At 37.6% G+C, this 13,297-nt stretch overlaps 1 protein-coding gene across 1 annotated transcript; it reads left to right on the top strand.

Moving 5' to 3' along the window:
- Positions 1–389: 389 nt before the first annotated feature.
- Positions 390–1,343, top strand: LOC127216230 (olfactory receptor 4K2). Its single transcript, XM_051176855.1, has one exon. It carries the CDS (start codon positions 390–392, stop codon positions 1,341–1,343), a length of 954 nt encoding a protein of 317 aa, XP_051032812.1.
- Positions 1,344–13,297: the final 11,954 nt, after the last annotated feature.

The raw sequence follows: 13,297 nt of genomic DNA, 5'->3' as shown, positions 1-13,297 counted from the left end.
TTTATTTGATTTGAGTAAGGATATCTTTATGTGTTTGCAATGACTCACTCTATATTTGTATACAAATGTACGTTTCTCTGTATATGTTTAGTACACTGTCAGTATGAAGTAAGTTCTTACAGAACATTAGTCATAATGATTAAGGTTACATAGATGAACAGATGGATAAATATGTTGTAGATCTGTTCATGTTATGTGCATTTGACTGGTGTTTATGCCAGAAAACAATGGTATTTGCAGTACCTTTATGTAAAGTGTATGTTTTTCCTCACTAATGTGATACAATCTTCTCTTAAATCAACATATTAAATAAGATGGAGAAAAAGGATAGTAATAATATATATCATATTTATTTATGCATATTTTTATATGTATGCAGGCTTCTACTTATGAATATGGCCAACAAGTCTGTTGTGACTGAATTTGTTTTGCTGGGACTCTCTAATTACTGGGAACTGCGGATATTTTTCTTTGTAGTATTTTCACTCTTTTATGTGGCAACAATGGTGAGTAATGGCATCATACTTGTCATTGTCATATCTGACTCTCACCTACACTCTGCCATGTATTTCCTGCTTACCAACCTTTCTATTATTGATATGTCTCTTGCTTCATTTGCCACTCCCAAGATGATCATAGACTATCTAACTGATCATAAAACTATATCTTTTGGTGGATGCATCTCCCAGATATTCTTTCTACACCTATTCACTGGTACTGAGATTATTTTATTAATGGCTATGTCTTTTGACAGGTATATTGCAATTTGTAAGCCCCTGCGCTATGCTTCAATCATTAGTCCCCAGGTGTGTATTGCCTTTGTGGTATCTTCATGGATTGTGGGAGTCATGCATTCAATGAGCCAGGTCATATTTGCCCTCACATTACCATTCTGTGGTCCCAATCAAATAGATAGCTTTTTCTGTGACCTTCCTGTGGTATTCCAGTTGGCTTGTGTGGATACTTATGTTCTTGGTCTCTTTATGATTTCAACAAGTGGTATCATTGCATTATCTTGCTTTATTCTCTTATTTAATTCATATGTTATTGTGCTGGTTACAATAAAGCATCATTCTTCCAGAGGATCATCTAAGGCACTTTCCACCTGTACAGCCCATTTCATTGTTGTCTTCATGTTCTTTGGACCATGTATCTTCATCTACATGTGGCCACAAAACAGCTTTGTGATAGAAAAGATCCTGTCTGTATTTTATACCATCTTCACTCCTATTCTGAACCCAGTAATATATACTTTGAGGAATCAAGAAGTAAATTCAGCCATGAGGAAACTGAGAAGTAAGTTTCTAAATTTCAGTGTAGAAACTCTTTCCCATTCTTTTTAGTTTCAGATTCTTCATTATTATGTGTGACAGATTTTATGAAACAGAAATACTGGGTGATGATTGTAAGAAAAAAAATACACTTGAAGCTTTAAAAGGAAGTTAATGGAAATAATTATTTACAAAAAGAAAACTCTAAAATATTAGGATTTACTGTTTAGTTAGGATGTTGAATTATCATGTCAATAGGAAAAAAGACCAAATAATAAGTACAGTTGAACAAGGATTGCAGTGATTAAATAATGACAGTTATGAACATGCAGAAACTCATGATACCCTTAAAACATGACAAATGAGCAAGATTTCTCTGACCTTAGGAATTCTGCAGTGCTGTAGAAAATGAATGTCTGACAACAAACCATCATTTTTCCTCATCCCTAAGCCATTTCTGCTTCACAGTTAAACCAGTTTGTAACTTCTGGAATTAGGGAAATCCTGATGCATGCAAATATGAAAATGTAAATGGGATGAAAAAAATGATGTGAGGTGATTCTACATCAGCCACATCAGTTAAGGAGCGTATAAGTATCTGACTCTTACACTCACACACCTCATTAATTATCACAGTGGCACTACTTCAATGCCTCTTTCCAACAATGGGGGCTTGTGGACTAGTGCAACAATCCTGAAGTTCAGACAGTGTCATGAGGTGAGTGGCAAAGTTGATGATTTGTATTTCAGCAGGTCCGTGGATGTTAAAATTATATTCGATTAAGAAAGATAGCTCATGGTAACAATCAATCTCATGATGATTGAATCTTAATTCTAAATTATTATTTACTTTTGTTTTTTGAGACAGGGTCTCTCTACGTAGCTCTGGCTGTCCTGGGGAACTCCTTCTTTGAGCAAGCTGGCCTCAAACTCACAGAGATCCACCTACCTCTGCCTCTCAAGTCCTGGAATTAAAGGTATCCACCATCACTGCCCATCTTAAATCTAAATCATTATATAGCTTTACTATTTGGTTAAATAATTATTCTTGTTGAATATTTTGGAAAAATGAGTTTCTGTTTAGTAATATATTGTTCATTTAATGAGCATATTTATATTATTTTATGCAAGTTTTGTTAAGTGTTTTAAGCATTATCCTTATTTGTACACTAAGAATGATGATCATCCAGCTGACAGCAATTCAAATGGCAAGAACTAGAAGTTGTAAAATCTTGTGATTCTGTTTACTGTGCTTTGTAAATGATCCTTTACAAATAATAGCAAGCATTGACTAATTCACTATTTTTTCAAATTTACTAAATAGTATTTGTAAACATGGTATCAAATACATTTTCCCAGCGGCAGCCACTAAAAGTAGGATATGTAGCAAACAAATATTTATGCATATTTAGTTGATTTTTTATTTATTGGAATTATTGAGCAAATGAAGGGAGCTACAAAAATTATATATGAATTTAAGTATTATATATGAGAGATAAATCAAGAATAAGACATCTCTAACTTTTCAGTTTAAGCCAAATTTAAGAAGGATATGCTGCTTTTCAAATTTGTTTTATTCATTAAATATACTAAACAAGTGAGAGAACAGGCTTATTTTAAAAGTATATAAAATTGTGTTTAAGATTTTAAGTGAATTTTGAAAATAAAGACATTGATGGTATTAATAAAAGGAGCACATTATATCAGTGACAGAATGGCATAATTCTAGTTGAAATTGTGTTATAAAGGGTAAATTTAGGTTGTGTTCGCTTAGTCAGTCATAGTTACATGCTAAGACTCAATGATCTGATTTATTTAAACTAGTTAATGTTTTACTAATATTCCCAATAATTACACTATATAATAGCTATTTGGTTCAAGGAATCTTTTTAAAAATGAACTGTTTTGCACAATCTTAAATATTCCTCTTTTCTCAAAACATTACTGAAATGGAGACACTATAAAATGTTATTATGAAAATAAATTAAACATTGTTTTAGTTAAACTGGTGTTTGAAACTTTGAGAAGAAAGGAAAATCTTCAAACTAGAGATAGCAAAATAGTGTTCAGAGTAGATGCAAATGCAAACAGAAGGGAGTAATAACATAGGTAAAACAACATCAACATGAATTTGAAAAAAAGCAAAGAAGGTTACACTGGAGGACTTGGAGGGAGAAAACAGAAGGGGAAATGATGCAATGATATGGTAATCACAAAATTAAAGAAATTATAAAAACATGGAGTGCTTTGGAAGAGATATTTTGTTTGTTTGTTTGTTTGTTTCTTTCTTATTTTACATATCAATCCCAGTTCCCTCTACTGGAAGGGATATTTTCAATATTCAGTGAATACATGGAGAATTCTCAAACTTCAATGCATATGCCTAAAGTCCCCTGGAACACAATTGGTCAGGATATGGATTTGCAGTGCAAATCAGTAATGAGACTGAGTCCCTCAGGCTTTGTGACTGAGAATGAACAGGACTGTATAGCCCGTGGAAGAATTCACATATAAAGAAAACTGAGTACTACCTTCCTTGGGGTTATCAACATGAGGAGTCAGCATTCAAGATGTCTCCATGTGTTTCATAATCACTTAAACCTAAGTGGTATTTGCAGAGGATAATTTTATCTCAGTGTTTCTCAGTCTGTTGGACTCAGAGTCTTTAAGCAGTGGTAAAATGGTGCCATTTCCCACTGAGTTTCCAATGCACCAACGAGACTGCAAAGTGTCACAGGTGTGTAGAAATCAGCTAACAATAGACTGCCAGGCCAAGGGTAATTTTAGATAATCTGAATTATGATAATAATAGTGTAATAACATTCTTCAGGGGGTGTTGGGATATAGAGGATATTTTAGAGTGTTAAGTTGATGAGCAGGTAGAAAAACTGGGTGGTGATGGCAAACAAACTCTCCAAACAAAGCTGTCAGAATTGTGAGCATAGAATGCCACAAATATGTAAAGTTAAAAAAGAAAAAGAAAGAAAAAAATAGGTGTAGAGGGTTGGAGATGAGTTTGGGTTATAAAGTATTTGCCAGCTGTAGGCGAGAGAGAACAGATATAAATTGTGATAAATGAGATCAGTTAAATGTAGTGACAATAATAATTTCGAATTGTGATTGTTTCTAAAAATATCTTGAGGATAAATTCAGAACATGGAACAGTCAGAGATGGTAGGTTCAGCATGAAGCTAGTAAAACTTAAAATATTACATGTCCTTTAAGCCCCTAGGCCAGCCCTTACAATTCTCTGGTAATTTATTTTTCCTTCAATAGATTCCCTTCTATTATATAAGATTTTGGCTTTGGAGACCTTAGTCTACCCTGAATCTTTGACTCCAATCATTTTTTAAGTGTTTAATGACAGAGACAAAATATCTGTTAGGAACATAAGTGAAATCATTTCATGTATCTTAAAAACCATATTTCATATGACTTGAAATAATGTAATGCTTGTATAGTATTCACAGTATAAACTTGGGCATGATATTTAACATCTCTCAGACTTAGCTTCTATATTAGGAGATGAAAATGGTACCATAAATAAATACAAGGATGTGTTTACAAATCAAGGACATAAACCATATACAGCACACAGTCAAACTCAATGAGTGTCACTATCATTCTGGGTGGTCAATGCTTAGTTTTGTCTTGACTTCATAACCACACTGTTCACCAAAAGGTATTTTGTAGGGTATATATTTCATGTATGCACTGGCACATGGCTAATTCCAACACTGTAGTGGGAGGGCTGCTATGAATTCAAGGCCTGTGTGGGCTATGTAGTGAGTACTAATCTACCCAGAGCCACAAGCGACACTCTCCCCTAACCTCCCACCATAGGAGGGACTTTTAAGATTTAGAGTAATAAGAAATGGTTAGACTTAAGTGTGGAGTGGGTGTGATGCAGGTATCAGGAACATGGACACAGACAAAGAGAGCCTCTAAAAGCATGCGTGTATCATGCTTTTATTACTAGAGAATTTAGGCAGAAGAAGGGATGGAGGAAAAGGCAAATGGGGAAGGAAAGACAGATGGAGGGAGGGAGAGAGGGAGACAGAAATGGGGGCAAGAAATAAAAGCCATATGATTGAGTGAGGGATGGAGAGGAAAGGAAAAGAAATTCTAAAAAATCACAGTAACAGGGATATTTGTAGCCAACAAAGTACGAATCAAATGTGTATGTCATGCAGATACCAAGGAAATCTTCTTTTCCTCTTGGCAATCTGCTGGCACAATGATATGTAGCATTTAATGCATTTCTTTATGAAACTTATTCGTGTGTGTGTGTGTGTGTGTGTGTGTGTGTGTGTGTGTGTGTGTGTGTGTGTGTGTGTGTGTGTTTGTAAGAAGTCAGGAGGCAGCTCTCTGCAGTTAATTCTGTCCTGTATTCTCTCTTGTGGTATTTGGGATTAAACTCAAGTCACCAGTCCTTCACGCAAGGCCTCTGCCTTCTGAGTCTCTAGGAGCCATTTGTAAAAGATTCTTCTGGAGTTAGCTACTAGGTAGTTGTACAAAAACAAAACAACCCCCCCACACAAACCCTCCCCTCTTCTGAGAACCAAGGACCAATGTCGGAGGAGTATAAACTGTTATCTGTGTAAGGACTCAGACATTACGCTGGCCTACCCCTGTCAGCTGGAAAAATGCACTCAGGCAGTACCCTGGTCAGCCCGGGCCTCCATGGCTGCTATATCACCACATAGTCTGAAAGCAGGTGAAAAGGATCCTTTGAAAGAAAAACTCCACCCACTTCCATTCTCTCTTTCCTGCTGATCCACTGTTGGGGCAGACAGAACTTTTCCTGCCTCTCCTCTCTCTTCTTCCTCTGTCCCCCTCTTTCTCTTCTTTCTTTCCTCCTCTCTCCCCTTTCTAATAAAACTTCTCTCTCAAACTGTCTGCCTGACATGTTTGTCCCTCTCCCTCTGTGGAATCTTCCAAGGTCCATGTACTTTATTCCTAACAATTTATCCTCAAAACTCTGTTAGGAGCACAAGTGAAATACTTTTATTTAACTTAAAAACCATTTTATACTACTTGTAATAATGTAATGCCTATCAGATAATAGATGCTACCATGCAGCTCTTATTAAGACATGGCTACACTGAACCTGGATCTCATATAGGAGCCAAGCCAAGCCAAGCCAAGCCTTCATATGCTAAAGACTAAACCCATAGTGGCATTGCTATATTAGTGAACCACATTAACTTGTGAACACTGATAGTATAAAGCTACTTCTCAATGAAATTATATAAAAGCCAGGATTTTGGAAATGTTCGCTGGGATCTACTGGAGTGCTCCCAAGATTATGATCATCTAGCAAGAGGACCTGAGTTTGGCTTCTGTGGGTAGCCCTGGTTTCAGTGGCTATTGAAATTCTGACACTGTCACTGGGCTTGCCCATGCCTGCCTGTCAGCACTAGCCAGAAGCCAAGGACTTTCTGGACCTCCATCAGTGCCAGCCACCAGCCTGCCACACCTAAGCGCTTTCATGGCAGACATGTGTTGAGCCTGACAGCTTTTGAAGCTTCCTAACTGGAAAAATTTCCTCAATGGAATCCCACAGTGTTATTTTCTATGCTAGGTGAGATGTCTGATTAACATTTATGTAAGTGTGGCATTATAATGAATATCTGTGTGAGTAAACTGAACATATTCAAAAGACATATCTTGTGTGGACATCCTAGTTGCCATAGTCAACCAGCAACCCTCTTCACAAAATTCATCTGACTAAAAGGGAAATCTTTGGCCAAGAATCAGAAAACTTGTTTGGACTGCAATGAGAGTCAGTAGTTTTCATGAAGAAAGAAATAGTAGTAAGCTATCCCAGCATGACCAACCCTGCCTAATCGTTGATCCCCATCACTGGGACCAGTTCAGCTCAAATTCCTCCCCTCCACCCCCACACAACACACACACCCTTCCCTGGGAACTCCCTGGGTTAGCTCCATCACTCTCCCCAATATTCTGTCCCCAGCGAAAACATTCCTAGTACAATGACCCACAACCCCCTCCACCCAGAACCTGCCCTCCCCCCACCCTGTGCCCTACTGAACCCACCACCACGCCACATTGCTCTGGTTGAGCACTAGACCAGAGGGCAGGCCCAAAAATCCTTCCACCTCCTGGGAACTTCCTGGATCTACTCTGAGCACACTAGACCTGCCTATCCCTGCAGGACCACCCTGAGTCCTCTCCTGCTTGATTTTGACCCCCATTCCTAGGCCTCTGCTGGAGGCACCTGCCTTAGAAGAGACCTCCTAGAGAGCTTGGACCACCCAGAACTACAGATATCCAACTCCTGGCCAACCTACTCCCATCGGGAGAGTAGCATAGAGAGAGACTCAAACTGCACCCACTGGAAGAAGCTATGAGAAAATGGCAATATAAGAAAACACCTAACAATAGAAACACAAGCATGACACCACCAGAATCCAAGGACTGTACACCAACTAGACCTGAACACACCAAATCAGATGAAGCAGAAGAAAGCAGTTTAAAAAATAATTTTACTGCATGGTTCAGGCTTGTCTTGAGTTCACACCTCTCCTGCATTACTTTCAAATGCCTGGGATTATAAGAATATGTACAGGACCAGTTAGTTATCTTATTTTGAAGGTGTTTGATGTTTCATTGTATTTGGTGTAAAATCTCAAGGGAGATAAAGTGCCAAACAGACAGAATCTGAAAAATTCATGGGTGCTCCAGTAGATGTCTCAAATACTAGCTGAGAGTTATTAAGTGGTATTCTAGGAAGGAGGATGAGAGCCTTTAAAACACAGCATCGAAACACACTGACATTTAAACATGGCCATTCTGGATCGAGAAGAATTGTTTTAATGGAACTATATAGAAGCTGGGAAGAGTGAGGAAAAGAAAGGTGAAAAGGATACTGGTGGTAGCTTTTGTGATAGGAGAAACCTTTGTAGCAAGAGAGAAATGAATATACTTATCTCTGCTACAATATCATTAGTGTTGTTTTCTGCAAGTCCGGTGTGCAAGGGCCTTCTTAGATGTGAGATCTGGGCATGTTGAAGAGTTGACAGCAAAACAAAATGTGAGCAGTAAGGTAACTGAGACACTTTGTGCAATGTCTTTTTCCATTACACAAATTAAGTTATGCCAAGGTGACAACTAGGGGCAATGGCTTTGAATCTATAGTGTTTATTCTCAATGTTCTCTGTAGGTGATAAAGAATGGGCTTTGCAACCATGGAAATGCTACCATAAATGCCCTTCCCTGATAGTGAGAGCAATAACTAACTTACCTACCATCATGGAGCCCTCATCTAGTACCTGTTGGTACTAGATGCAAACACCCATAACTAAACACCAAGTCAAACTAGAATCCAGATGCAGAGGGAGAGGACAAGACTAGGTTGCAGAAACACATAGAGACAGCTGACCTGAACAAGGAGGAGCTAACGGGCCCCCAGACTGATAGCTGGGAATCCAGCGTGGGACTGACTCACACTCCCCTGAATATGGGTCTCAGCTAGAAGGACTGACCAGTCTAAGGGACGTCAGACAGTGGAACCAGGATGTATTCCTGGTTCACAAAAGGACCTTGCGGGCACATCCCTCATGGAGGGATACTGTCTTAACCTAGAGACAGGAGAGAAGTCCTAGTCCCTACTTCACATGACCTGTCAGATCTACATGACCCCAACTGGATGGCATTGCCCTACATGTGGAATTGGGGCAGGGGCATGGGAGGGAAGGGTGGTCAGGGTGCATGTGAGGGGGGAGGGAGGGTAAGAAAGAGGGAGGGAGCGAGGGAGAGGGAACTGGGATCGACATGTAAAATAATAATAATAATAATAATAATAATAATAATAATAATAATAAAGAGTTTTGTGTAATACTAAAAAAATAACTTCATAAAAATGATGACAGCCTTCAAAGAAAATATGAGAAAATCCCTTAAAGAAATGGAAGAAAAAACAAACGAAAAATTGGAAGAAATAGAGGAAAAGACCAAGCAAAAATGCTAGAAATGAAAAAAATCTCTTAAAGAAAGTAAGGAAAGTCAAGAAAAAACAATCAAACAGGTGAAGTAAAAAACTCAAACAGTTCAAGGCTTGAAAACTGAAATAGAGACAATAAAGAAAACACAAACTAGGGAATGCTGGAAATAGAAAAACCGGGCAAACTATCAGAAACTACAGATGCAAACATAAGCAACAGAATACAAGATATGGAAGAGAGAATCTCAGGAGGTGACAATAAACTAGAGAAAGTATATTCATTGACCAAATAAATCTTAAATCCAATAAATTCTTAACACAAAACATCCAGGAAAAGTGGGATACTGTGAAAAGACCAAACCTAAGGATAAACATAGAAGAAGGCAAAGAAGCCAGCTTACAGGTACAGAAAACATACTCAATAAAATCATTGAAGAAAGCTTTCCCAATCTGAAGAAGGACATGCCCATGAAAGTACAAGAAGCATACAAAACACCAAATGTACCGGACCAAAGAAAAAAGACCTCTCAAAACATATTAATCAAAGCACCATATATACAGAACAAAGAAAGAATATTAAGAACAGCAAAGGAAAAGGCCAGGTAACATATAAAGTCAGAACTATCAAAATTACACCTGACTTCTCCATGGAAACTGTCAAGGCCAGAAGGTCCTGGATAGATGTTCTACAAGTCCTGTAGTCCACAGATGCCAGCCCAGGCAACTATACCCTGCAAAACTATCAATCACCATAGATGGAGAAAACAAGATATTTAATGACAAAACCAGATTTCCCTAATACAAATACAGCCCTACAGAAAGTATTGGAAAGAAAACTCCAACCCAAGGAAGTTAACTACGTCCACAAAGACATAGGCAACAGTTAATCTAACTGCACCAGAAACCAAGGGTAAAGAACGACAAATATATTCACAATACCACTGGCAAAACAAATTGAAAAAAAAAACCAAGAATTAATAATCAATGGTCCTTACTTTCCGTCAACATTAATGGTCTTAACTCACCTATAAAAAGACACAGGATAACAGAATGGACACAAAGACAGAATCCATCTTTATTCTGCATACAAGAAACACATCCAAGCTTCAAATACAGACATTACCTCAGGGTAAAGGGTTGGGAAAAGATCTTCCAATCAAATGGAACCAAGAAGCAAGAAGTGTAGCTATCCTATTATCTAATAAGTTAGACTGCAAACCAAAATCAATCAAAGGAGATGAAAATGTCATTTCGTATTCATCACAGGAGAAATCCATCACACAAAGTCTCATTCTGAACATCTATACCCCAAATACAAAGGCACCCATATTTGTAAAAGAAATGCTACTAAAACTCAAAGCTCATATAAAAACTCACAAACTCATAGTGGGAGACTTCAACACCCCAGTCTCACTGCTAGACAGGACCACCAGTCAAAAACTTAACATAGAAACAAAAGACTAACAAAAGTCCCAATTGGGTTTAATAAACATCTATAGAACATTCCATCCAAACACAAAAGGATATAACTTCTTCTCTGCTCCACATGGAACCTTCTCTAAAATCAACTACAAACTAGGCAACATAACAAACCTCAACCAATACAAAATTTGGAATCATCCCCTGTATCTTATCAGACCACGATGCTTTAAATTTGGAATTCCACAACAACATTGATTGCTGAAATCCTACTAACTCATGGAAACTGAAAAATGCACAATTACACGTATGGTGTAAGGAAGAAATAAAGAAAGAAACTAAAGACTTCCTAGAATTCAAGGAGAATAAAGAAACAACATACCTGAATTTATGGGACACCTTGAAAGCAATACCATTAGAAAAGTTCATTGCACTAAGTGCCCATATGAAGTAAACGAAGGATAGTCACATTAGAGAATTAACAGCACAACTGAAAGCCTTAGAAGAAAAAGAAGCAAACTGACCCTGGAGTAGTAGACGCCAGGAAATAATCAATTTCAGGGCTGAACTCAATAAAGTAGCAACCAGTAAAACAATCAAAAAAATATCAATGCAACAAAGAGTTGGTTTTTTTGAGAAAATCAACAAGATAGACCAACTTTTATCTAAACTAACCAAAAAGCAGAGAGAGAGAACATGCAAATTAACAAAATCAGAAACAAAAAGGGGGACATAACAACGGACACTGAGGAAATCCTGACAATTTTCAGGTCATACTTTGAAAATCTGTACTCCACAAAATTTGAAAATTCAAAGCAAATGGACAAATTTCAGGATACTATCAGTTACCAAAATTAACTCAAAAACAGACAAACAACTTACATAGACCTATAACCTGCAATGAAATAGAAGCAGTCATCAAAAGCCTTCCAACCAAAATAAGCCCAAGGCCAGATGTCTTCAGTACAGAAGCCTACCAGAAATTCAAGGAAGAGCAAATACCAATACTCCTCAAATTGTTCCACACAATAGAAGCAGAAGGTTCATTACCAAACTCTTTTTACAAGGCAACAATTACCTTGGTACCTAAGCCACACAAAGACACAGCTAAGAAAGAAAACCAATATAACCAATGAACATTGATGCAAAAATACTCAATAAAATACTGGCAAATTGAATCCAAGAACACATCAGATAAATCATCCCCTGTGACCAAGAAGGCTTCATCCCTGGGTGGTAGGGATGTTTCAACACAGAAAAATCTATCAATGTGATCCACCATATAAACAAATTGAAAAAGAAAAACCACATGATCATCTCCCTAGATGCTGAAAAAGCCTTTGGCAAAATTCAACACCCTTTCATGATAAATGTCTTTGAGAGATCATGGATAACAGGAACATACCTAAACATACTAAAAGCAATATACAGTAAACCAACAGCTAATATCAAAGTGAATGGAGAGAAGGTGATTCCTCTAAAATCAGGAAGAAGGCAAGGCTTCCCTTTCTCTCCATATCTCTTCAATATTGTACTTGAAGTTCTAGCTAAAGCTGTAAGACAACAAAAAAGAGACCAAGGGGATAGAAACTGGAAAGGAAGAAGCCAAAATCTTACTGTTTGTAGATGATATGATAGTTTACATAAGTGACCCAAAAACTCTACCAGGGAATTCCTAAAGCTGATAAACACCTTCAGCAAACTAGCAGGATACAAGATAAACTCAAAACAGTCAGTAGCCCTACTATATACAGAAGGCAAAGGGGCTGAGAATGAAATCAGAGAAGCATCGTCCTTTACAATAGCCACAAACAACATAAAATATCTTGGGGTAATGCTTACCAAACAAGTGACAGACCTATATAGCAAGAACTTCATGTTTTTAAAGAAAGAAATTAAAGAAGATACAAGGAAATGGAAAAATCTCTCATGAATTTGATAGGTAGGATAAACATTGTAAAAATGGCAATCTAACCAAAAGCAATCCACTGATTCAATGCAATCCCCATGAAAATCCCAGCACAATTCTTCACTGACCTTGAAAGGGTATTGGTCACCTTTATATGGAAAAACAGAAGATCCAGGATACCCAAAATAACCCTATACAAAAATAAAGGAACTTCAGGTGTCATCACCATCCCTGATTTTAAACTCTATTACAGAGCTATAGTCCTGAAAACAGCCTGATATTGGCACAAAAATAGACAGGTAGACCAATGGAATGAAAAAATCCTGATATTAATCCACACACATACAAACATCTGATTTTTGACGAAACAGCTAAAAGTATACAATGGGAGGAGGAAAGTATCTACAACAAATGGTTCTGGAGTAACTGGTTGATGGGGTGTGGAAGACTACAGATAGATCCATGTCTATAGCCATGAACAAAACTCAAGTCCATATGGATCAAAGACCTCAAAATAAATCCAGCCACACCAAATCTCTTAGCAGAAAAAGTGGGTGGTATCCTTGAACAAATTGGTACAGGAGACTGATTTCTGAATATAATTCCTGTAGCCCCAACACTGAGATTGACAATTAATAAATGGGTCCTCCAGGAACTGAGAAGCTTCTTTAAGGCAAAGGACACAGTTGACAAGACCAAATGGTAGTCCACAGACTGGGCAAAGATCCTCAC

Source organism: Phodopus roborovskii, unplaced genomic scaffold (genome assembly GCF_943737965.1).
Source record: "Phodopus roborovskii unplaced genomic scaffold, PHOROB, whole genome shotgun sequence".
Taxonomy (NCBI): domain Eukaryota; kingdom Metazoa; phylum Chordata; class Mammalia; order Rodentia; family Cricetidae; genus Phodopus; species Phodopus roborovskii.
The sequence above is the reverse complement of the archived record's forward strand: the minus strand, read 5'-3'. Positions and strand labels throughout refer to the sequence as shown.

What these genes read in the sequence shown, in the direction of transcription:
- LOC127216230 (XM_051176855.1), top strand. Translation starts at nt 390, where the DNA reads ATGAATATGGCCAACAAGTCTGTTGTGACTGAATTTGTTTTGCTGGGA.